The 25,456-nt window shown below is 43.4% G+C and overlaps 1 protein-coding gene across 4 annotated transcripts; it reads right to left on the bottom strand.

Moving 5' to 3' along the window:
- Positions 1-1,074: 1,074 nt before the first annotated feature.
- Positions 1,075-25,148, bottom strand: LOC106588679 (anillin). Of its 4 annotated transcripts, none has more exons than XM_014177909.2 (24): positions 24,922-25,148; positions 19,249-19,402; positions 18,340-18,831; positions 16,349-16,707; positions 14,955-15,453; positions 14,492-14,745; positions 14,196-14,300; positions 13,890-14,076; positions 13,454-13,674; positions 13,098-13,249; positions 12,749-12,881; positions 8,222-8,357; positions 7,892-8,071; positions 7,486-7,612; positions 7,338-7,386; positions 7,175-7,228; positions 6,624-6,650; positions 6,345-6,363; positions 6,072-6,184; positions 5,671-5,724; positions 5,221-5,307; positions 4,943-5,050; positions 4,540-4,712; positions 1,075-4,172 (listed from the first exon to the last, which is right to left on the bottom strand). In XM_014177909.2, exons 1-24 carry the CDS (start codon positions 24,937-24,939, stop codon positions 4,058-4,060), a joined length of 3,816 nt encoding a protein of 1,271 aa, XP_014033384.2. In that variant the 5' UTR covers positions 24,940-25,148; the 3' UTR covers positions 1,075-4,057. The 4 variants fall into 4 exon arrangements, with proteins under 4 accessions (XP_014033384.2, XP_014033385.2, XP_014033386.2 ...); XM_014177910.2 differs by having other exon boundaries at positions 14,492-14,742; XM_014177911.2 differs by having other exon boundaries at positions 14,955-15,450.
- Between the last annotated feature and the right edge of the window lie 308 nt (positions 25,149-25,456).

The raw sequence follows: 25,456 nt of genomic DNA, 5'->3' as shown, positions 1-25,456 counted from the left end.
GTCTATTTACCCCTCTTCATTTCACCTACTGTTCTGACTTAATGTACAGGGAGAACACTAAGAACAGGCAATGTTCTGAATTCTGTCACTGTGCATTTCGTAGCGTTAAGTTTTCCTTTCACTGGAACTAAAGGGCCTAGCCCGAACCATTATTCCTTTCACCAAAATGTAGTTGGTAAAATGCATTCGGGCTGATCGCATTCTCCCGGCATCCGACAAACTCAGATTCGTCAGTCGGACTGACAGATGGTGAAGCGCTATTCATCACTCCAGAAAACGCGTTTCCACTGCCCAAGAGTCAAATGGAGGCAAGGATTACACCACTCCAGCCGATGCTTGGCATTGCGCATGTTGATCTTAGGCTTGTGTGCATCTGCTCTGCCATGGAAACCCAGTTCATGAAGCTCCGGCTGAACAGTTCTTGTGCTGACGTTGCTTCCAGAGGCAGTTTGGAACTCTGTAGTGAGTGTTGCAACCGAGGACAAACGATTTTTACGCGCTGCAGCACTAGCCGGTCCCGTTCTGGAAGTTGTGTGTCCTACCACGTCGGGGCTGAGACGTTGTTGCTCCTAGACGTTTCCACTTCACAATAACAGCACTTGACCGGGGCAGCTCTAGCAGGGCAGAAATGTAACCAACTGACTTGTTGGAAAGGTGGCATTCTATGGCAGTGACATGTTGAAAGTCACTGAGCTCTTCAGTAAGGCCATTCTACTGCCAATGTTTGTGTGGCTGAAATAGCCTAATCCACACATTTAAAAAAGGGGTGTCCACATACTTAAGCTAAGCAGTGTGTGAATTAACGCACTCTACTCACACAAATGTCGACACCGTTTACTGAATCTGTGTGGTTTCGGCTTTATTCTATCAAGGACATGCAGTTTAAATTTAGCCATTCTATTTAGTTAAATTGTACATGGTTCCAGGCAAGTAAAAGACTGACAAATATGTTCAGTTTCTCACCCTTAATAGCCTATTTTGTCGACATGCTCTTCTACATGGTCTAAAAACAAGAAAAAGTACCCTAAAGAACATGAAACTGCAACTCTGATCAGCTTGAAAGAAACCCAACTATTTTGGTTAAAGCTGACATTTATTTAAGTCTCATTTTAGAAATACCAGTACATCCAATGAATCTTTGGCGTGCTTGTTGTTCCAATGAAAGACTGGCATTTAGACAGAACAGATCAGTGGATATGATAGAACTGCCAACATTTGGAGAATAATTAACATTTTCTGCACTAATTAAATGGGTAGATAAGGCATATTATCTTCCCCAAAACATTACTGTAAAATCACAAGAGTGAATAGCATCTTCAGTCCTCCAAGCACATGCTTAAAACTTGAACTGAGAATAAGCTTTCAACTTAATGACAGTGTAGAGCTAGCTATATTAAAATGAGAATAGAAATCTGTCCATACAAAAAAGGATTTGCAATAATCTCAACTGTCAAAGTTTTCCATTACAATAGAATGGTGGTATAATATACCAATACCTGCAGATCCACACCCCCTGTTTAACTGTAACCCTTTAAAACCTGGACACAAAAATATAAAAACATTGACATAAAAACAAACAATATTAAAGGCTTTTTTGTTCGGTAGTCTCGACAGCCTAGATGTTTCTAACCCACAGTGCGCAACATGATAAATATAAGATTAGCTAAAATTGCAAAGGAAGGAAAAAAGGGAATAGCAAAAAAAGGCAAAGGGTATTGAAGTAGAGAATTGTGTGACTAAATCTAAAAACATCAGGTGTTACGGTTGTTCAACAGTGCTTTCAATCATGCCCTTCTCCAAATACTATGAAAAAGTGGAGCATTCACACACACGTACAACATTCTGGTGCATAACCTTGGCATCGACGCAGACAATTCTACAATTGGTTTTGTGACACCAACTTAAATATTGATTCAAAATGTTAATCAGACAAAACAAAGTCAACCTATGAAGCCATATCTCGCAGCAAGATGCATCGTGGGAGTATATGCATAGACAACCAAAATGCTACTTTGTCAATTCTCTCAAATATGAGGGTATGGACTCCCAACACTGTGGACATGCGTATAAAATACAGGGTCAGTGTGGACTGTGTAAAAGCACCAGCAGCCCTTGTCAACACTGAAATATCTACACAAGTATGGCTTTACTGATATTTCTCACACTCATAACTTAAACCAGGGATAGGCAACCTTGATAAGGGTGGGGGCCACAAAATCTTAACTCATCATGAGGGGCCCCAGTGGCTTGTGGGTCTGAGTACCCACATCCATAAACACACATGCAGTGACCTTGAGAGAAAAACATTTTAAACGGCCCCCCTTGACAGCGGAGAGTAGAAAAGTACGTTTGGGAGTACATGTTCTGCAATTCTGCACATTTTGCCATGGAGCAGAGAAAAATGTCAGTTTTAAAGCATGTTTGCTGTAATTCTACACATTTTGCCAGGGGGCGGAGAGGAGTGTTTGCAGTTAATATATCTGAGTAACAAAAAATCTAAATGGGGCCCCCATCTGTAATTCGACCATGACTAACTTACCAATCCAAAACATTTTTGCTGACATGGGATAATTGCGTGACTGCCAGTGACCAACTTAACAGAAACTGCTGATGCACAACCAAATATCAAAATTCTACCTATCTACGGTAAGTTGAGACCAGGAAATAGAAAAGCCGATAAAAGTTGCACCGGCAAATTGTCCGGGAGGGGAAAAAAATCCCAATGTGAATTTTTTGTTGTTGTTGCCTATTAATTGATGGAAATACATTTGACTTGTCATGCTTATCGGTCTATAGGTTCATTTGCATGATTTAGTGGAATTAAATTGGCGCAGTATATTCTTTATGCATGTTATTTATCACACCCCTACAGCATACAGAGCGTAAAATATGTCAGTGAGAGCTGCTGCAGCATCTCAAACGGCAACAGAAGGCAGGCTTCATCAGCACGTCACACACCACTTTGGAGGCAGTAGGCTATGCATTTTGAAAACATATACGCCTATTAGATCTCTTTCTATATGTCTAATGGATATTTTCATCCATCACATGAAACTGCTTGCAGGTGCGGTGCCCTGTTGGTGTTTTCTCACTAACTGTATTATGGAACAAACATTTGCACATAGCCTACTGCCTTGTGAACATTGCTGAGCTTATAATGTCAATCCATTTACATTTGTCATTTAGCAGAATGACTTACAGTAGTGAGAGCATATATTTTCATACTTGTCCCCTGTGGGAATCAAACCCATAACCCTGGCATTGCAAGCGCCATGGGATCATAGTTTATCAACATTAAGCTAAATGTTTGGATTGGTTGCATCAGATTCATTGCTTTAAGGTTATTTTTTTATGTAGCCTAGGCCTACTGATTGTATGAATTTGGGCTCATCTTCCCATAACTGTCTCAGAGTCTGTTTGGAATAGGCTATTTCTCAACAAGCTGACCAATAGAATACGTACACTTTTCTACTATGAAGGATAGTAGATTGACATAGCTAGTGGTTTTGCTGTCCGTTGCACATGTTGTTGGCCGTGGAAAGGTAAATGTAGACAGTTAATCTAACATCTTCAAAGTGGCCATCAGAATCAGGACCGCACATCGTTGCATCTGACTTGAATGTTCTGTTAACATGAATTAACAATCAAAATGTGATTTCTGTAATTCTGAGCACTGTGGGTGGACATCCTAATCAGATTACGCACCCAATACATATGGGTCCGGCAAATTTCTCAAATGTCCGGTAAATTAAAATGTTGCTGGTCAAACGTCCAGCGCCACATTTTCCTAACGAAAACCCTGGTTGAGACCCAGACTGAGTCGGAGAATGGGGGGGCTACAAAAGGGGGCCCACAGTTGCCCATCCCTGACTTAAACTGTCTTGACTGTCCACTAAAGCATCTCTAAAAATAAAATACACCTGTAAATCCTATTTAATAACTTTAATACTGTATTGCACTTAGTCATCGTAAGCGGCACTGATCGTGACAGTCCATATGCAAGACCCAGAACCATGCAGGGTGTTAGCCCTCTAGTCCAGGCGGGGGAGCTGTGCTCTCACACAGGCCTGTAGCAGGAGTCTGGCTGCCACATGCGCAGGTCCACCAGGATCTGGTTGAGCTTCTGCATCCACAGGTTCCTCTCGTCCTTCGTGTCGGCACACAGCCAGTTCCTGCAGGTACATGGAAAGAGTCATATTATGCGTTTCAGTATACTGGACCGGAGACCCAAGTCAGTTTACTTCCCTTCTCCCGGAAGCGCACACTCGTTCACTTCCCTGAATGATTTAAAAGGCATTGGATTGGTTTAAGAAATATGGTAACACCAGACACTGCCTACACACATCCAATTGTTTTTAAATATTTGAGGGAGAGTGAACAAGCGCTCACTTCAAGGAGTAGAGTGCAGAAAATAGAGAACTTGGGCTTCAGGGTGTCAAATGTCATAAAATCAGCCATCAATCTTCAAATAACTGCTCCACACAAGGCATTTGCCTACAACAACACAGGGTACTATAGCAACTTCGACCAGTGACTTACTTGGTGACACACATGGTGTTTTTACACTGGCTGACAAGCGTCTCTCTGTCGTTCTCTCTCTGAGGCCGGACGGTGATCAGCTCAAAGGTGTTGGGCCTGGCACAGAACTCTCGGTTGGCTGGCTCCACCTTACGACTGGTGCAGTTGGCCAAGTTGATGCGACCCATTGGGTTCTAGAAAGACATGAACACACCCAAAGAAATGTAATGACAATTAAAATGCATAAAAAGCTACTTTAATTGGTAGCAACATGAATTTACATACTGGTACAATAAAACCATCAAGAATACCCACAAAACCTGAATGTCTATTCCCACGGGTCCTATGGTATTGAAAAATTAGACTCGCAGGGCTCATCATTCAAAACTAAAGACTCCAATAGTTGGCTTCAACATCCTCCTACCTTGCGTTTCTCATCATCAGGGTAGGTCCAGTAGGAGATACAGTATCCTGACAGGACACACCATCTCCGGTGCCATGCTCCGAATCCACTCACATCCTCAAACATAGTCTGTAAAACAAAAAATATACACATTAAAAAAGCGTTCAAGCCTGTCCAAGGTGAAATCTCAAACGTCTCCCTTCTAAATAGCAAAATGTTACTCTGACAACCTGAGGGCATGGGTGATGTAGATCTGTAAACCTATGTCTACACTGCATCTGATGCATGCGTGTACTCACCAGGAAGCCTCTCTCCTCCACCAGGGAGTCCACCTCACACTGCATCTTCAGGTAGATATGGCCCTCCATGGGGCACAGGAAAGGCACCTGGAACAGATTACACAGGACATGTAACACAGGCCTCAGCGGGAAAAACAACCAACACTTCCACAAAATGCTGGGTGACAGGACAGATGGGGTTAATGAGGTTTTAGACAGAAATGCAAGCCTGTTGTCTTCTAATAAGAGTCAATTGGCTGGATGGTGAGAATTTAACTGGACACTGTGCCTGAAATACCCACAAAAAAAAACATACAAAAGACATCCAGCACAACTTAGTTTCCTCACGACAATACCAACCAACTTGTAGATTGAGGTTAGAAATGTTAGTGCCACAACAGAAGCAGATTCTTTTGTCACAAACCACCACACACCCCAAAATATTAAAGTGGTCATGGATGGAGTAGCAACCTTGCTGTGAAACATGTCTCTAAGAAGCTCTCTCTCAATGCCTTCATATTTGATCTAAAAGAGAGAAACAAGGACAGTGTGTGAGTGAATGAGCGTCCGAGGCGGGCAGGCAGCACACAGACAGTGCAGGTGGGAGAACAAAGACTGTCTGTGTGTGCGTATTGTGTTTCAGATTTGGAGGCCTGTCTCCCTGCTCCGGCCTCTATCAGGACAACTGTCAGTTCTAACTTCTACAAATGTTACCCCCTACCCTACGATTACCCTGGACATTAGCTGGTATTGTGTGCAGAGACACAGCAGAGGTCAGCCTAAGTGGAAATAGAGGGTGAATTCAGGATAGAAATGGAAGTGAAGAGTCAGAACAAAAAATGAAATATGTTACAAAAGTCTTCGGACTTTACCTTCTCCAATAGGAACTTGTTTTTCCCAATTGAGGCAAGAGTCAGTTTGTGAGACCCGACCAGGACAAAGTTACTGGTGCGGACTGTATTAGGGCCCCCAGGACTGGCCACCACTGCAAAGAGAGAAGAGGATTTTTTGTTTAAGCTGACATTATCATCCAGAGAGACTTGCAAAACTAATAAGAATTTTCAACTGAACCACACATCACAATTACTGCAAGTAAAACCATAAAAATAATCCACTAGCAGCAGTTATTTAAAAAGTATCCTTACCTGGAGTCAAACTGCTCTTCTACAGGGGCAAAGAGAGAGAGATGTTACGAAGAGGAGAGGCATGTTTAGAACAATTTACAAGATCGCTGACTTTAAGTACTGCATACATCATATGACAACAGAAACAGAATAATAGTATAATGCATTTCTACATTTTCCATGTGGCGATCATTCCTACCAATCCCCCTGAACAGATACGATAAGTGTTCAAACAAACATTCTGTATATGACCAGAAGGTAGTAGTGTATTAGAGAAGGACGGTAAGAATGAAAGCTTACAGAGAGGAACCTCTTGGGAGTGATGGCCTAGAAAGAGAAAAGGTGATTCAGTTTCAGAAGTGGTTACGTCAGGACATAGACAAGTGAATGAATGGGTAATTCAAAACACTGACTAAACCAACCCTGCCATTGAGAGCTGTGAACAAAGCCTTTCAAAAGAGACCCTTCACCGTGTGTTGGAATGGAAAGTGGAGCCTAATGTGTGTGTTGGGAAGCAGTAGGCTCAGGTATGCCTAGTGCTAGCTGTTCTACAACCGAGCAGTAAAATTACAGTACACCCACACCAAAAGGTGAGTGGGGTTTTTAAAATGAGTCCCTACTGACAAGCACAACTCGTGGGCCTCGTGAACACGGCTCCACCAAATCTCATCTTAGAGACAGGACGTTGTTTAAACATCTCTCTAAATGCAATGGTCTAAATGCATATTCTGATACATAGCAATTGCACTGTATTCAAGTAGAAACTAGAAGGAAAGAGAAGACTATCCCCAGTTCAAATATTAATAAACTGAATTGTACAGTTTGTTACACTATATTTGATTAAATCACACCTTTGACTTGCTGGGCTTCTTCCTCTTGTCAGAGTTCAACTCACGCTTCTGCACCTGAAGAAATAACCAGGGTTAGAGTGAGTAATATTTCAGCTCAGTCAGAGTCCTCCTCAAACAATAACAATCATCACATTTGTATTTACCAAAAGCAGCAAGAACTCACCAGGCAGTAAACCTCAATATCAATTGCAAAGTCGTTAGAGACGTCAGGCCTAAAATGGAAGAGAGCGAGAAAGGCATTAGAACATGTATGACATGACAGTGGTACTATTCTACAGAATTTCAGAGAGAATCGTTGCAGTTTAACTCACATGGTGAACTTGGTAGAGAAGGTGATTGCGTCTCCACTGATAGCGCTACTTGTGCTGGCTAGGGGAGTAGCAACTGTATTCTCAGCTCCAGCACGGATCATGATGAAGAAGTAATGGCTGGACCACTCTGGAATAAACACATACATAAAGTGGGAAATGTAACGAGTTCAGTCTAACACACTATACATGAAGTATATTACAATTGGATTGAACAATGTACTTGTATCTTGTTTTAGACAATACAATGTGGAAAACAGGAGATCAATATAACTATTGTCCACAAAGGCAATTTGGTTGAAGGCACATTACACACTAAAGACATACATCATTCACCAACAAAAACACAAATAAAAAAGGTGGTTAGAAGAGATAATTAAGTAACAATTGTTGGGTGTTGGGTCTCTACCTGGCTTGTTAGCAGCGGAGCAGACAAAGTCAGCCTTGAGGGGCAATCGTAGCTCCAGAAGAGAGATGGATCCCTTGGAGGCGGAGACCCCCATGTCCCCACCCTGTCCCCTCCTATGACCGCTAGGACCCTCTCCCTTCAGACGGTCCAACTCAGCCTTCAGAGCCCCCCGCTTCTCCGCTGGAGGGTGTCAAAAACAGAATGCAATGCTTATGAGAAATGCATGTCGATACGCTTAAGATATAAAAGCCAACCCCAAGGGGTATGGAGCAAATTGGGATTGGCTGTCAGTGTGTACACCGATGTTGTAGGGGTGGAAGGGGAACTCACTGGCTATGAGCAGCAGCCGCTCAGCCTCTGCCTCCACATGCGAGCCTTTCCCATGCTCCTCATCAGTACAGCAGTTCAGGGCTTGGCTGGCCTGGCTGATCACTGTCTGCTGTAGGTTCATCTCATAGGTCAGAACCTACAAGTAATCAGAAAGACGACATCTTATTGGTCACATGGAACGAAGAAATCAACATCAGTGGTCAGAAGAACCTACATGGAATGAGGGGGAAAAGATCCCAAGGGATGTACTTACAAGAAGTAACATTTTGCACTCAGAGCACTTACACCTTGAATCTATGAAGTCTGGTTTTTGTACAGAGTGACATTTCATACTGTACTACTATATCCCTTACTATTCCCAACAGTATGACAGAGCCACCTCTGAAATTCACTCTGAAGTGATCACACACTCGCGGTAGCCGATGTGAGTAAGACCTTTAAACAGGTCAACATTCACAAGGCCGCAGGGCCAGACGGATTACCAGGACGTGTACTCAGAGTATGCACTGACCAACTGGCGAGGGTCTTCAATGACATTTTCAACCGGTCCCTGGCAGAGTCTGTAATACCAACATGTTTCAAGCAGACCACCATAGTCCCTGTGTCCAAGAACACAAAGGTAACCTGCCTAAATGACTACCGACCAGTAGCACTGACGTCTGTAGCCATGAAGTGCTTAGAAAGGCTGGTAATGGCTCACATCATCCCAGAAACCCTAGACCCAATGCAATTTGCATACCGCCCCAACAGATCCACAGATGATGCAATCTCTATTGCACTCCACACTGCCCTTTCCCGCCTGGACAAAAGGAACACCTACAGTTGAAGTTGGATGTTTACATACACCTTAGCCAAATACAGTTCAACTGTTGCTTCAATATATCCACATCATTTTCCTCCCTCATGATGCCATCTATTTTGTGAAGTGCACCAGTCCCTCCTGCAGCAAAGCACCCCCAAAACATGATGCTGCCACCCCCGTGCTTCACAGTTGGGATGGTGTTTTTCAGGTTGCAAGCCCCCCCCTTTCTCCCCCAAACATAACGATGGTCATTATGGCCAAACAGTTCTATTTTTGTTTCATCAGACCAGAGGACATTTCTCCAAAAAGCACAATCTTTGTGCCCATGTGCAGTTGCAAACTGTAGTCTGGCTTTTTTATGGTGGTTTTGGAGCAGTGGTTTCTTCCTTGCCGAGCGGCCTTTCAGGTTACAGTGGGGGGGAAAAGTATTTGATCCCCTGCTGATTTTGTACGTTTGCCGACTTACAAAGAAATGATCAGTCTATAATTTTAATGGTAGGTTTATATGAACAGTGAGAGACAGAATAACAAAAAAAAATCCAGAAAAACAAATGTCAAAAATGTTATAAAATTCTTTACATTTTAATGAGGGAAATAAGTATTTGACCCCTCTGCAAAACATGACTTAGTACTTGGTGGCAAAACCCTTGTTGGCAATCACAGAGGTCAGACGTTTCTTGTAGTTGGCCACCAGGTTTGCACACATCTCAGGAGGGATTTTGTCCCACTCCTCTTTGCAGATCTTCTCCAAGTCATTAAGGTTTCGAGGCTGACGTTTGGCAACTCGAACCTTCAGCTCCCTCCACAGATTTTCTATGGGATTAAGGACTGGAGACTGGCTAGGCCACTCCAGGACCTTAATGTGCTTCTTCTTGAGCCAGTCCTTTGTTGCCATGGCCGTGTGTTTTGGGTCATTGTCATGCTGGAATGCCCATCCACTACCCATTTTCAATGCCCTGGCTGAGGGAAGGAGGTTCTCACCCAAGATTTGACAGTACATGGCCCCGTCAAATAATGCGGTGAAGTTGTCCTGTCCCCTTAGCAGAAAAACACCCCCAAAGCATAATGTTTCCACCTCCATGTTTGACGGTGGAGATGGTGTTCTTGGGGTCATAGGCAGCATTCCTCCTCCTCCAAACACAGCGAGTTGAGTTGATGCCAAAGAGCTCCATTCTGGTCTCATCTGACCACAACACTTTCACCAGTTGTCCTCTGAATCATTCAGATGTTCATTGGCAAACTTCAGACGGGCATGTATATGTATTCTTGAGCAGGGGGACCTTGCGGGCGCTGCAGGATTTCAGTCCTTCACGGCGTAGTGTGTTACCAATTGTTTTCTTGGTGGCAATGGTCCCAGCTGCCTTGAGATCATTGACAAGATCCTCCCGTGTAGTTCTGGGCCGATTCCTCACCGTTCTCATGATCATTGCAACCCCACGAGGTGAGATCTTGCATGGAGCCCCAGGCCGAGGGATATTGACAGTTCTTTTGTGTTTCTTCTATTTGCGAATAATCGCACCAAATATTGTCACCAAGCTGCTTGGCGATGGTCTTGTAGCCGATTCCAGCCTTGTGTAGGTCTACAATCTTGTCCCTGACATCCTTGGAGAGCTCTTTGGTCTTGGCCATGGTGGAGAGTTTGGAATCTGATTGATTGATTGCTTCTGTGGACAGGTGTCTTTTATACAGGTAACAAGCTGCGGTTAGGAGCACTCCCTTTAAGAGTGTGCGCCTAATCTCAGCTCGTTACATGTATAAAAGACACCTGGGAGCCAGAAATCTTTCTGATTGAGAGGGGGTCAAATACTTATTTCCCTCATTAAAATGCTAATCAATTTATAAAAATTTTTACATCTGTTTTTCTAGATATTTTTGTTGTTATTCTGTCTCTCACTGTTCAAATAAACCTACCATTAAAATTATAGACTGATCCTTTCTTTATCAGTGGGCAAACATACAAAATCAGCAGGGGATCAAATACTTTTCCCCCCCACTGTATGTCAATATAGGACTCGTTTTACTGTGGATATAGATACTTTTGTACCCGTTCATCCAGCATCTTCACAAGTTCATTTGCTGTTGTTCTTGGATTGATTTGCACTTTTCGCACCAAAGTACGTTCATCTCTAGGAGATCGAACACGTCTCCTTCCTGAGCGGTATGACAGCTGCGTGGTCCCATGGTGTTTATACTTGCGTACTATTGTTTGTACAGATGCACGTGGTACCTTCAGGCATTTGGAAATTGCTCCCAAGGATGAACCAGACTTGTGGAGGTCTACAATTTTTTTCCTGAGGTCTTGGCTGATTTCTTATGATTTTCCCATGATGTCAAGCAAAGAGGCACTGAGTTTGAAGGTAGGCCTTGAAATACATCCACAGGTACACCTCCAATTGACTCAAATTATGTCAATTAGCCTATCAGAAGCTTCTTAAGCCATGATGTCATTTTCTGGAATTTTCCAAGCTGTTTAAAGGCACAGTCAACTTAGTGTATGTAAACCTCTGACCCACTGGAATTGTGATACAGTGAATTATAAGTGAAATATTCTGTCTGCAAACAATTGTTGGAAAAATTACTTGTGTCATGCACAAAGTAGATGTCCTAACCGACTTGCCAAAACTATAGTTTGCTAACAAGAAATTTGTGGAGTAGTTGAAAAACGAGTTAATGACGCCAACCTAAGTGTATGTAAACTCAGACTTCAACTGTATGTGAGAATGCTGTTCATTGACCTCAGCTTGGCGTTCAACACCATAGTGCCCTTTAAGCTCATCCCTAAGCTAAGGACCTTGGGACTAAACACCTCCCTCTGCAACTGGATCCTGGACATCCTGACGGGTCACCCCCATGTGGTAAGGCTAAGCAACAACATCTGCCATGCTGATCCTCAACACAGGGGCCCCTTAGGGGTGTGTGCTTAGTCCAGTCCCTGTTCAACCATGACTGCGTGGCCAATCACGACTCCAACACCATCATTAAGTTTACTGATGACACAACAGTGTTAGGCCTGATCACCGACAATGATGAGACAGCCAATAGGGAGGAGGTCAGAGACCTTTAACTGTGATGCCAGGATAACAACCTCTCCCTCAACGTGATCAAGACAAAGGAGATGATTGTGGACTACAAGAAAAAGAGGACCGAGCACGCCCCCCCATTCTCATCGACGTGGCTGTAGTGGAGCAGGTTGAGAGCGTCAAGTTCCTTGGTGTCCACATCACAAATAAACTACCATGGTCCAAGCACACCAAGACAGTCGTGAAGCGGGCACGACAACGCCTATTCCCCCTCAGGAGACTGAAAAAACTTGGCATGGGTCCTCAGATCCTCCAAAAGTTCTACAGCTGCACCATTGAGAGCATCCTGACTGATTGCATTACCGCCTGGTAAGGTCTACATCTGTTGTATTCGGCGCATGTGATAAATAACATTTTATTTGAAGTTCTTGTTCTGGCATTGTGTCACCGAGTCAGCTTCCATCTCTCTTAAGGAGAAAACTCAGACCGTTTGTTGGTCTGAACAGTACAGGGCCATTCGTTTAATTGCAGTCGGCACAGTGTGTTATAAGGACCACCCACCGTTGAGCGATTGACGAACGTAATTTCCATCCGTTTTCTACATGTGGAATCAGTTTGCAAATTACAGAGGCACTCTGTTCAGAGGTGTTAAGTACTCTTGGCCGGCAGACGCTCAACAATCCTACCGGTCTGTCGTGCGTTTACCTTCATCTTCTGTTTCATGCTGGTGTGTCCTTGGCTCCTGGGCTCCTCTGCTGTTCTCCGAGACACGTCCTCCTTCTTCACACTGGGCCTCTCGGTACTCTCCTTGACCCTGGTCGACCTGTACGCATCAATACTAGAAGAGAAAGGAAAACACATGTGGATACAAGAGTCTGAATGACCTAAGAGAAAATAGTTAGGGGTCGTATCTTGAACTCAGTGAAACTAAAATGACAAATAGAGAAGTTGTTGACGTATCATTTGAAGGGGTGAACCTCAGCCAGTTACATTAGAGATACCATCAATTCAGTAAGGCACCAGTTAGGATATGTGGCGTTGAGTGGTTGGTTACCTGTAGGGCAGGTTGTGGTCCTCATGTTCGTCTGTCTCTAGGCTGTCTGATGATCCAGCCCGGAGCAAGCGAGCACTTTGGAACTTACTGGGTCTGGAAACAATGTCAGGAGTCTGGCTCTTAGCGTTGAATGAACTGGCTGGGGTCGACGTCTGGGTCAGGGATATACATAAAGATGTATTAGGTTGGCCCAAAAATGTCATTATTAGCCATGACATTAGTCTATGGGCACAAACAAAATATGTCAAGCTTCCATTCAAAAGCAGTCCAATACATTAAATAGCTGAAAGATTATTAGACTTTGTATGCTTAGCATTTTTCCCCCATCTTGTTTCCAGCTTTGTTCTGTAACTCACCATCATCTTCCTTACTGGGCTCTTGATCACAGCAGCCACAGTCTCAGAGAAGGGGGCCAGGATGGACATCGAGGAGATATTCAGTTTATCTTCCTCCTCGTCTCCTTCACCCTCCTCACCACTCAGCTCCTCACTCTGGTCATGGAACCCGTCAAAGTTGTTGATCTCAGAGTTGTTAGACTGGTCCACGTTCATCTCCAGCTCATGACTCTCTTCTTCGTCTGCAGTAAGACAATAGTGAGTGGAATGTTACAGTGACGCCATCACTGAAATTATAAGGGGGACTGCTCTGATTAAGTTTGTTAATGACCGAAAACTTAGGACAAAAATTCTGAAATTTGCATCCGATTAAAGCATCCGAAGACCTCTATGATCAGTGCAATCTTAAGAAAGCCAAGTTAGTATGATCAAGTAGTGTTCCCAGTAAATACAGTACCTGATTCCTCCTCCTGTGTTTCTTCCTCAGGTTTCTCCAATGAGAATTCTACGCTCTTCACAGGGATGGAGGTTGGAGTGGTGGGTTTCTTGGGTGCAGCATTCAGGCTATCCAGAGGGGAAGCTGTTGGCTCATCATCAGGCTGGGAGAGAACATGCCCTCTCTCCTCAGGCTGCTCAATCAGATCCTGAGAAAAATTATTACAGGCTCATTAACATTTCCTTCATAACTGCTTTGCAGTCGTCCATCATACACATATTAAGTTTAGTCCAAGCGGGATCAAAAGAAATATACTTCCCCACCAACCTTGGCCTGTGTGAGTCTCTCGGTGTCTGCCACCTCCTTGTTCTTCCAAATGTTGTTCCCTTTCTGGAAACGGTTACGAATCTGAGCCAGTTCCGACTCACGCTCCTGCAATAAAGAAGAAGAAAAGGACTACTTCCCATCCGTCTGGACACAAAACAAATCTCACAAATGTAATACTTTTAATAGAAAAATAAAAAAGCTATTTATTACAAAAATAAATGCCTAAGTGCTGTACAAAGGCAAAACTAAAGATATTAAGGTAGAAGGTCTGGGTAAATAAAGTGAACTACACGTACCAGTTTCTGTTTCTGTGCAAGGGCAGCAGTGGCAGTGTTGGCAGCCTGGGCAGCTCTCAGCCTCTCCTGCACCAGCCTGGTGTTAGGGGTCACAGACTGGCTCACTACAGGGGTACGACCAGCCAGGCCTGCCCCAGACGGGTTCACTACGGTTGGGGTACGAGTGGCTGCTCCATGGCTGGTAGCAGGGGAACTCAGGCCAGAACGCTCCTGGCACCTCTCCCCAAAACGCCCCATGAACGACTTGACACCTGCTGGAAATAGAATAGAAAATATTCAGTAACTCTTGGAGGACAATGGAAGTGGACATACACATGTTTGAAACCAGCAATGGTTTGACCAGCAATTGTCAAATGAGCAGAGTGTGTATTAAAACATCTGATATTTCAGAAGATCCTAATAAGCTGTCGACTTTAGCGTAGGAAACACAACAAAGCTAAGTTGAGTGATAATTCTCACTCACCTGGAGTTCCAGTTGCTCCAGCGGTGCCTCTCTGCTGCAGGGGTGCAGCTGGGGTGGTCTCCTTGGTGAACCTCTCCCTGGTCTGCAGAACAGATGGTCCAGTTACTCCAGCAGTGCCTCGCTGCTGCAGGGGAGAGGCTGGGGGGGTCTCCTTGGTGAACCTCTCCCTGGTCTGCAGGACAGAGGGTCCAGTGGGCCCGATGGTGGAGGGCTGTGTCAGGAGTTCTGGCTTCTCGGGGCTACCATTGACCTCCAGGGCCCGGGACAGGGCCTGGTTCTTCAGGGGGCTCTGAGGCACAGGTGAGGCTGAGGAGAGAGCACCTTTTTGGGGGCTGGGGGTGAAGGCTGAGGCTCTCCCCTGGTAACTCCTCTGGGGACTGGATACAGGAGAGGGAAGACCTCCGTCTGTCCGTAGAGCTGGTCTGGCTTCAGGTACTTCAGTCTTCTGCGGGCTGGGGGGAAACACTCTGTTGGACTTGACTGGGGAGTGGACAGGCTGCTAAAGAAATGGAAGAGGGAAATTATTAACCAAACTGTTCAGTAAATCTCAAAGTCTTGTGCATGTGCGTCAAAACATAACTATTTAAAATAAGTTACTACACACCGCTTTCCTGCAAAGCATCACCAATTCATATCTTAATTTCTTATTTTTCACATTCAAAATGGCTGTATGGAATCAGTTTCTCCCATGCATTGACATATTAAAATCACACAACAATTATGAACATTGTGATTAGTAACTAAGTCAACTGTTGTATTTATGCGTCGGGGGCTAGGGTCAGTCTTATATCTGGGGTATTTCTCCCGTCTTATCCGGTGTGAGAAAAAACGAAATCTCTCTCTCAGCCCTAGGATCATGCCTCAGGACTACCTGGCCTGATGACTCCTGGCTGTCCCCAGTCCACCTGGTCGTGCTGCTGCTCCAGTTTCAACTGTTCTTCCTGCGGCTATGGAACCCTGACCTGTTCACCGGACCTGCTCCCTTGTCCCGGACCTGCTGTTTTCGACTCACTCTCTACCACACTCAAATTCTGAATGACCGGCAATGAAAAGCCAACTGACATGAACTCCTGAGGTGCTGACCTGTTGCACCCTCTACAACCACTGTGATTATTATTATTTGACCCTGCTGATCATCTATGAACGTTTGAACATCTTGGCCATGTACTGTTATAATCTCCACCTGGCACAGCCAGAAGAGGACTGGCCACCCCTCAGAGCCTGGTTCCTCTCTAGGTTCCTGCCTTTCTAAGGAGTTTTTTCAAGCCACTGTGCTTCTAAAATCGGCATTGCTTGCTGTTTGGGGTTTTAGGCTGGGTATCTGTACAGCACTTTGTGACGTCAGCTGAAGTAAAAAGGGCTTTATAAATACATTTGATTGATTGATGGCTCACCTGGTTGGAATCCAGAGCAGGCTTTCTGTTTGATGACTGACTCATTTGTGGACGGTCTGCAGCAGCAGGGGTGGGTTTGGCTCCAGCACCAGCCTCTCTCCTCCAAGCAGGGGTGGCGGTACTGACACTACCAGGCTTCCCTTGTGCATTGTCTCTGCGAGGGGCCGCGTGGCTGAGGTCGTCCTCCCAGGACCCAATGGTGGCTGCGAGGTTGGCCAGCCGACCCTTCCTACCTACAGGGGCCTCTGAGGACGCAGCAGCATGGACGGGTGTGGGGACTGGGGCTACAGCCTGCCTTGGCTGGGTCTGGTTCTTCACTGGGGACAGAGCTGCTGGGATGTCTGGAACCTCAGAGGTACCTTGGAGGGGAAAAACATAGATATTCAAATTTGTCAGCCCAAAATACTAATGTGTGTTTAGCCTCTCTAGGGTAGGGGGCAGTATTTGCACGGCCAGATAAAAAAGCGTACCCGATTTAATCTGGTTATTACTACTGCCCAGAAACTAGAATATGCATATAATTGTTTGATTTAGATAGAAAACACCCTAAAGTTTCTAAAACTGTTTGAATGGTGTCTGAGTATAACAGAACTCATGGCAGGCAAAAACCTGAGAAGATTCCTTACAGGAAGTGCCCTTTCTGACCATTCCTTGGCCTTCTACACTCTCTTTATTGAAAACTGAGGATCTCTGCTGTAACGTGACACTTCCTACGGCTCCCATAGGCTCTCAGAAGGCGGCAGAATGTTGAATGATGACTTTGCAGGCCACGGCTGAAAAACAGTAGCGCATTTGGATAGTGGTCGATCAGAGAACAATGAGACTGGGGGCACGAGACGACTCCATGTTTTTATTTTTTCGTCTTTGAACGAAAACAGGGTTTCCCGGTCGGAATATTATCGTTTTTTTACGAGAAAAATCGCATAAAAATTGATTTTAAACAGCGGTTCACATGCTTCGAAGTACGGTAATGGAATATTTAGACATTTTTTGTCACGATATGCGCCGGGCGCGTCACCCTTCGGATAGTGTCTTGAACGCACGAACAAAACAGAGGATATTTGAACATAACTATGGATTATTTTGAACCAAACCAACATTTGTTATTGAAGTAGAAGTCCTGGGAGTGCATTCTGACGAAGAACAGCAAAGGTAATCCAATTTTTCTTATAGTAAATCCGAGTTTGGTGAGGGCCAAACTTGGTGGGTGTCAAAATAGCTAGCCCGTGATGGCGAGCTATCTACTCAGAATATTGCAAAATGTGCTTTTGCCGAAAAGCTATTTTAAAATCGGACATAGCGATTGCATAAAGGAGTTCTGTATCTATAACTCTTAAAACAATTGTTATGTTTTTTGTGAACGTTTATCGTGAGTAATTTAGTAAATTCACCGGAAGTTTGCGGTGGGTATGCTAGTTCTGAACGTCACATGCTAATGTAAAAAGCTGTTTTTTCATATAAATATGAACTTGATTGAACAAAACATGCATGTATTGTATAACATAATGTCCTAGGAGTGTCATCTGATGAAGATCATCAAAGGTTAGTGCTGCATTTAGCTGTGGTTTGGGTTTATGTGACATATGCTAGCTTGAAAAATGGGTGTCTGATTATTTCTGGCTGGGTACTCTGCTGACATAATCTAATGGTTTGCTTTCGTTGTAAAGCCTTTTTGAAATCGGACAGTGGGGTTAGATTAACGAGAGTCTTGTCTTTAAAATGGTGTAAAATAGTCATATGTTTGAGAAATTGAAGTGATAGCATTTCTAAGGTATTTGAATATCGCGCCACGGGATTCCACTGGCTGTTGAGTAGGTGGGACGATTTCGTCCCACATACCCTAGAGAGGTTAATATGATTGTTGTAGTATATTTCCAAACTGATATTTTAAGTTGGTAAAAAAAAAAATCCCAGGTCTTCTATAAATGGTTAAGCAGGTGCTACATGTACAAATGAAATGATCAAGCTAGTCAAAAGACCATGCTCCTTACCTTCAGAGTCCCAGTACTGCCTCTGTTCAGCCAGTCTGGCCAGGCGAGACTTCATGGCAGCAGGGGTAGAGGAGGTGGGAGCCTCCCTCTGCTCTTCTCTGTTCCTCTGAAGAACTGGGCTAGTAGGCACCACCTCCACATCCCTGGTCCTCTGTGGAGCAGCACTCACAGCCACCTTCTCTGGTTTTGGGGCAGGGCGCGCTACCTCCCTGGCCCTGACCTGCTCTGGGACACGCTGTGTTGCCACCATGGGCTCTGGTTCAGGAACGGGAGGAGCAGGGCAGACATCCACCCTCTCCAGAGAAGAGGCAGAGAGGATGCTGGCTGGGCCCGTTGGGGGCTTCCGGTCAGTCTGGGGATCTGACAGAGTAGGGGTCAGGGTGCAAGGAGGCATTGCAGGCTCCCTGTTCTCCTCACCAATAATGGTGGGCTTGTCAAGTTCACCTGAACGACTCCGCTTGGAGGGAGAGGGCTTGGTGGAATGTTGGGGGGCTGGGGGGACAAGTAAGAAACACACCACGAGTTAAGTTTACACACTGGGAGATTTCCAATCCACAAAATGAATATAAGTATTTGACATACAGACAATCTGAAACGTCACCATTTTGTATACAGCATAGGGAAAGCTGCAAGACTAGACCCATCCCACACTGATTTGATTCTCTGAGCAGTTTCAACAGTCAAGCTACCTGTACAGAAAGCTCTGCACGTGCAGGTCAGGAAGTTCAACCACTTCCTGAAGGCTAATGGGACCATCTGGGGTTTCAAATAAAACAAAACTAATCTATGCCATATTCACTATCGCAACCAGAGGGAGCACTGTGCTCACAAATAATAATTGATGTATTTTATGTAGTATCCCTTTGAGAATAAAAGTGTATGATCTTTTTGTAGGAAGGCCTTCCTTACCTTTGGCGATGACAGGCTCTGTGACCAGGCTGTTGCAGGTCTCAGCCAGAGGCTCCCTAGCTCTCTTGGCCATCTGTCTGTTGGAAGCAGTGGACCTCTCTGCCATCTTCTTCTGCAGGTTCTCCCTGCGAGCACGGGTCCTCTCCAGGAGTTTCTGAACAGGGAAGAAAAACAATACTTCATTATGACATAACGTTTACATTTAGAGCACTGTGTGCACTCTTATTTTCTAATATGATTAAATCTAATTAGAACAGGACTTAGTAGTAGCCCGCCGTACTGTTCAGCCAGCATTGACTAGCACATAAGTGATATCCTGAGGGACATTCCACACCATTGTAAACTTAAAGTGCAACTCCGCCACTTTTCAACCTCATTATCTCCAACACCCAACCAGTGTCTACATAGGGCTGGGCGATATCAAAATAATTTGATTAATTCGAATGCATATTTTTGTGCAATATTCCAAATTCCAAAGTTTATTTTGCAGAAAATTTTGATGAGCGTTTATGTTCGCCTGTTCTCATGTCTTTCTGTTCTCGTCTCCTTCACCCCTTCTACTGTGACTGTGCATCTTCCCATTTACACATGCACACCAAGCCCATCCCACTCACAGTAACAAATATGAAAGATCACTTCTTTCAACTCGCTATTTGCATTTGGTCCAACAGAATCGGTCATATGGACACAAATACATGAAGGCATTTTACTATAAATAAAGGAGAATGTAACCTTACTAACAGCCGTTTTATGTATCAACTCTTCATATTGCAACTCCTCCAGAGCAGACCGCACTAAAACGGGAGTATCAATGAACACGGATTCTGGAAAATGAATGCTCAATTTCTGTTGCTCAGTCCAACATACCACTAGAAGCATTTTAGCCACAGACTGTTATAGTAGCTGTCTAGTCTGTTTATAAATGTGCAATAAGCATAAAAACATTATATAAGTAATTGGCAACTCATTCTCATTCTGAGAAATAAGGTAGCCACTTGATTTCAACATCTGAACAAAGTGGACAGGCTAACATGCTGTTCAAACAGTTGGAGATGGACAGAAGGGTGTGTTCATAACAATTCAACTGTTCTGCCTTGTTAGCTAGCAAATAGAAACAAGTTAGCTATACTTTAAATATAAAGATTAGCTTGCTACTCACGAGCATGTGGGCTGTTGCTTGAGAGATTGTTTATGAGACCCGTGTTAATTTTCCATAATGCCTGCTACAAGAAATTGGTCCATTATGCATGGTTCTGGTAAAATGTGTAAACAAAAGGGTACTTGAAAGTCAGTTCAGTGATGATTGCTACAAATGATTAGTGGGTTGCATGGTTGTGGAAGGCTTACTTTTAACCTAGGCATAATTTCACAAGACCTTAGATTAGATTATTGCTGACTGTTTGAATGCAGTGCATTTTACATTTAAAATTGCACAAATCTTGATATTGTGAATTGCCCATAAGTAAAAAAAATAAAAATAGATGATTTTAGGTCACATCGCCCAGCCCTATGTTCACATTCAGTATCACATTTATTTCATCAATCAAATGTATTTATAAAGCCCTTCTTACATCAGCTGATATCTCAAAGTGCTGTACAGAAACCCAGCCTAATACCCCAAACAGCAAGCAATGCATGTGTAGAAGCACGGTGGCTAGGAAAAACTCCCTGGAAAGGCCAGAACCTAGGAAGAAACCTAGAGAGGAACCAGGCTATGAGGGGTGGCCAGTCCTCTTCTGGCTGTGCCAGGTGGAGATTATAACAGAACATGGCCAACATGTTCAAATGTTCAGATGACCAGCAGAGTCAAATAATGATAATCACAGTGGTCAGAACCAGTCAAAGGTTTGGACACTCAGTAAACATTTTTTTTACTATTTTCAACAGTGCAGAATAATAACGAAGACATCAAAACTATGAAATAACATATGGAATCATGTAGCAACCCAAGAAGTGTTAAATAATTCAAAATATATGTTATTTGAGATTCTTCAAAGTAGCCACCCTTTGCCTTGATGACAGTGTTTGGTGAATCAGTTGTGTTGTGACAAGGTAGAGGTGGTATACAGTAGGTAGCCCTATTTGGTAAAAGACCAAGTCCATATTATGCCAAGAAAAGCTCAAATAAGCAAAGAAACATGACAGTCCATTACTTTAAGACATGAAGGTCAGTCAGTGGGAACATTTCAAGAACTGAACATTTCTTCAAGTGCAGTCGCAAAAACCAAGCGCTACGACGAAACTGGCTCTCATGAGGACCGCCACAGGAAAGGAAGACCCAGAACTACCTCTGCTGCAGAGGATAAATTCATTAGAGTTAACTGCACCTCATATTGCAGCCCAAATAAATGCTTCAGAGTTAATGTAACAGACATATCAACATCAACTGTTCAGAAAAGACTATGTGAATCAGGCCTTTATGGTCAAAACTACTAGACACCAATAAGAAGAGACTTGCTTGGGCCAACAAACACGAACAATGGACATTGGACCGGTAGAAACCTGTCCTTTGGTCTGATGAGTCCAAATTTGAGATTTTTGGTTCCAACCGCCCTGTCTTTGTGAGATGCAGAGTAGGTGAAAGGATGATCTCCGCATGTGTGGTTCCCACCGTGAAGCATGGAGAAGGAATTGTGATGTGTGGGGGTGCTTTGCTGGTGACACTGATTTATTTAGAAATCAAGGCACACTTAACCAGCATGGCTACCACAGCATCCTGCAGCGATATGCCATTCCATCTGGTTTGCGCTGTGGGGCTATCATTTGTTTTTCAACAGGACAATGGTCCAACACACCTCCAGGCTGCATAAGGGCTATTTGACCAAGAAGGAGTGCTGCATCAGATGACCTGGCCTCCACAATCACCCGAACTCAAACCAATTGAGATGGTTTGGGATGAGTTGGACAGCAGAGTAATGGAAAAGCAGCCAACAAGTGCTCAGCATATGTGGGAACTCCTTCAAGACTGTTGGAAAAGTATTCCAGGTGAAGCTGGTTGAGAGAATGCCATGAGTGTGCAAAGCCGTAATCAAGGCAAATGAAGAATCTAAAATGCGTCTCACAAAGACACGGCGGTTGGAACCAAAAATCTCAAATTTGTACTCATCAGACCAAAGGACAGATTTCCACTGGTCTAATGTCCATTGCTTATTTTTCTTGGCCCCAAGAAGTCACTTCTTATTGGAGTCCTTTAGTAGTGGATTCTTTGCAGCAATTTGACCATGAAGGCCTGATTCACACTGAACAGTTGATGTGTCTGTTACTTGAACTCGGTGAAGCATTTATGTGGGCTGCAATCTGAGGTGCAGTTAATTGCTGATTTCTGAGGCTAGTAACTAATGAAGTCATCCTCTGGGTCTTCCATTCCTGTGGCGGTCCTCATGAGAGCCAGTTTCATCATAGCACTTGATGGTTTTTGCAACTGCACTTGAAGAAACTTGAAATTTCTTCTTGAAATTTTCCAGATTGACTGATCTTCATGTCTTAAAGTAATGATGGACTGTCATTTCTCTTTGCTTATTTGAGCTGTTCTTGCCACAATATGGACTTGGTCTTTTACCAAATAGGGCTATCTTCTGTATACTACCCATACTTTTTTGCAACACAACTGATTGGCTTAAATGCATTAAGAAGGAAAAAAATTCTACAAATTAACTTTTAACAAGGCACACCTGTTCATTTAAATGCATTTCAGGTGACAACCTCATGAAGCTGGTTGAGAGAATGCCAAGAGTGTGCAAAGCTGTCATCAAGGCAAAGGGTGGCTATTTGAAGAATCTCAAATATTACATACATTTTGATTTGTTTAACACTTTTCTGGTTTCTACATGATTCCATATGTGTTATTTCATAGTTTTGATGTCTTCACTATTATTCTACAATGTAGAAAATAGTAAAAAAAACTTTAAAAACAAAAAAAATATAACGTTATAAAGTTCTACCCATTGACAGTAATTTTCAATCACAGATTTGCGGTGACACGGTGGGCAAAAAAAAAAACACTCCCTCTGGCTAGAAACTCGTTGTCGGTTTTGAAAATCACTGTTACGTTTAAATTCTACACTGATCGAGAGAAACATTGATTAGGACCTTCTCATCTTTTTAACCACAGATCAGAAATGCAGTGTTTTCACATATATAGACATTGGTTTGGTGCTGAAGATATAGAACATGAGGTTGAAAAGTGGTGGAGTTGCCCTTTACGTTGGTGCCATTTTAGTATGTTTTCCTTTCTGTTCTATTTTATTGAACCCATAGTGAACAGTGGATGGAGGAGGGTCTACGGCTTTCAAATAGTGAAAACGTTTTCGTCCACATCACAGGGTCAACAAAAACTACTGGGTCTGAAGGAGATAAGGCTGACATTGCCTCTAAACTCCTTCTCCCTGGCCTCCTCATGTCCTGTCTGTTCTTCTCATCTGTACACTAAAACCCTAGCTGGCCTCCCAGTCCAAGTCAAACAGTCCTGAGGCATAATTTATTGCCCTGGGACAGAGCCCTGGCTGCTACATTGCAAGACAACACATTCCTGCCTGTTTCAGAGTTGCCTGAGCAGCTCTCTCACCCGGCCAGGCTGTGTGGAAAACTTGTTAATGTGGTCGTCATTCCTTAGGAATGAGCCACTCCTGTCATGTTGTGGCTACTGGATTTGAAATCTCCAGAGGCCTTTCTATTGGTTGGAGTGGAAATTTGAGGGATTTTGTATACTGCTGATGACCGCTGCTTTTTCTATATCGGAGTTGTCATGGTACACAACCAGTTCCAAACCAGAGTGATTTTTAAAATGAAATCTAGCTAGTCCTCCTGCATTTGGTAAAATTGATAGTGACATTTAAAAGGGAAATTGTCAGGCAGCTGCTGTATGGAAGTTAAGGGGAAAACACAGTGTAACTGAAAACACTAACGTTAATTCCTGTATTCATATTCAAACTCTTAATTTTGTCATACTGTAGTTTTGACTAATGCAGTCAATGGTTGGAACTATTCCAAGCGCCAACTTGTCCTGGGGAGACTGGAATGCATTCATTCATTCCCAATAAGGGAATTGTAGATTTCTCTCTCCCTGCTCGCACGTTAAGGGAGGGGCTGGGGTTGTTAACAAGAAGACAATCATCCGACTGCTTTATGCAGGCATGTAACGTACAGTATTATAATTATGAAGAGGACAAAATACCTTTACAACAGGAGCTACTGTATGGAAGGTGTCAAGATGTACATGTAACTTCTATAACAGCTGACTTTGGCTATCTAACAACGTTTCCAACAACTTTCAGTTAAGGTTATACATTTGAAATCAGCCAAAGTTAGCTATTTAACAGAATATTTAAATTCCCTTTTGTTGAAGAACAAATGAACGAGGTAGTTAATAGCTAGCTAACGCCCACTAAGTTAACACGTGATTAACGTCAGTTTGCATGAAGGTTTTACAACGTTATTTCAGTGCTACAAATATGTAGTTTAATGACAGTCACTGAGTATTTTGGTATGTAGTTTAATGACAGTCACTGAGTATTTTGTTTATCAAACAAGTTTAACATCTTAATGCAACGCAACAAGCAAATTGTTTTTGATAGCTAACATTAGCTGGCCATGGCATGGTAGCTAACGTTAGCTGGGAAATGTTACAATTACTTATTAGCTATAGTAGATAAAATAAAGAAAATGTGCACTCACCTCGGTAAACGGGTCCATTCCGATAATAGTTTCTTTGTTAAAATCTACTGACTTAGCTATATTAAACAATTATCGTTTATCTATTCTAATTCCACAAACGCGGAAAGTTTATGAGACGACGTTTCTCCAAAACAGTCGCCTCCGTTCCTGTTTTCTTTTTAAAGAAACATCTGTTCAAGATTTGAATTTCAGCGCTTTGTTCACTGCGCAGACTCCGACGGTTGGAATCGCGCAGGATTCACGAAACAGCCAATGATAAACACAATGGGCGTAGACAGACACAGTACAGCCAATCAGATTCAAGTTTCACTCTCTCAATTCGATTCAAAGGGCTTTATTGGAATGGGAAACATATGTTTACATTGCCAAAGCAAGTGAAATAGATAATAAACTAGATAAACCAAAGTGAAATAACAAAGTCTAGGTCCAAGAGACTTCTAAACATCTTCTACCCCCAAGCCATAAGACTCTTGAACATCTAGTCAAATGGCTACCCAGACTATTTGCATTGCCCCCACACAAAGCCAATGGGACA

The sequence above is a fragment of the Salmo salar genome, chromosome ssa27 (genome assembly GCF_905237065.1).
Source record: "Salmo salar chromosome ssa27, Ssal_v3.1, whole genome shotgun sequence".
In the NCBI taxonomy this organism is placed as follows: domain Eukaryota; kingdom Metazoa; phylum Chordata; class Actinopteri; order Salmoniformes; family Salmonidae; genus Salmo; species Salmo salar.
Note: the sequence above shows the minus strand (reverse complement) of the source record. Positions and strands in the feature narration are given on the sequence as shown.

What these genes read in the sequence shown, in the direction of transcription:
- LOC106588679 (XM_014177909.2), bottom strand. An exon ending in GCAGTACTGGGACTCTGAAG is followed by an intron (nt 16,708 to 18,339) that starts GTAAGGAGCATG and finishes TTCCCCTCCAAG; the next exon opens with GTACCTCTGAGGTTCCAGAC. An exon ending in AACACCATGTGTGTCACCAA is followed by an intron (nt 4,173 to 4,539) that starts GTAAGTCACTGG and finishes ATGTACCTGCAG; the next exon opens with GAACTGGCTGTGTGCCGACA.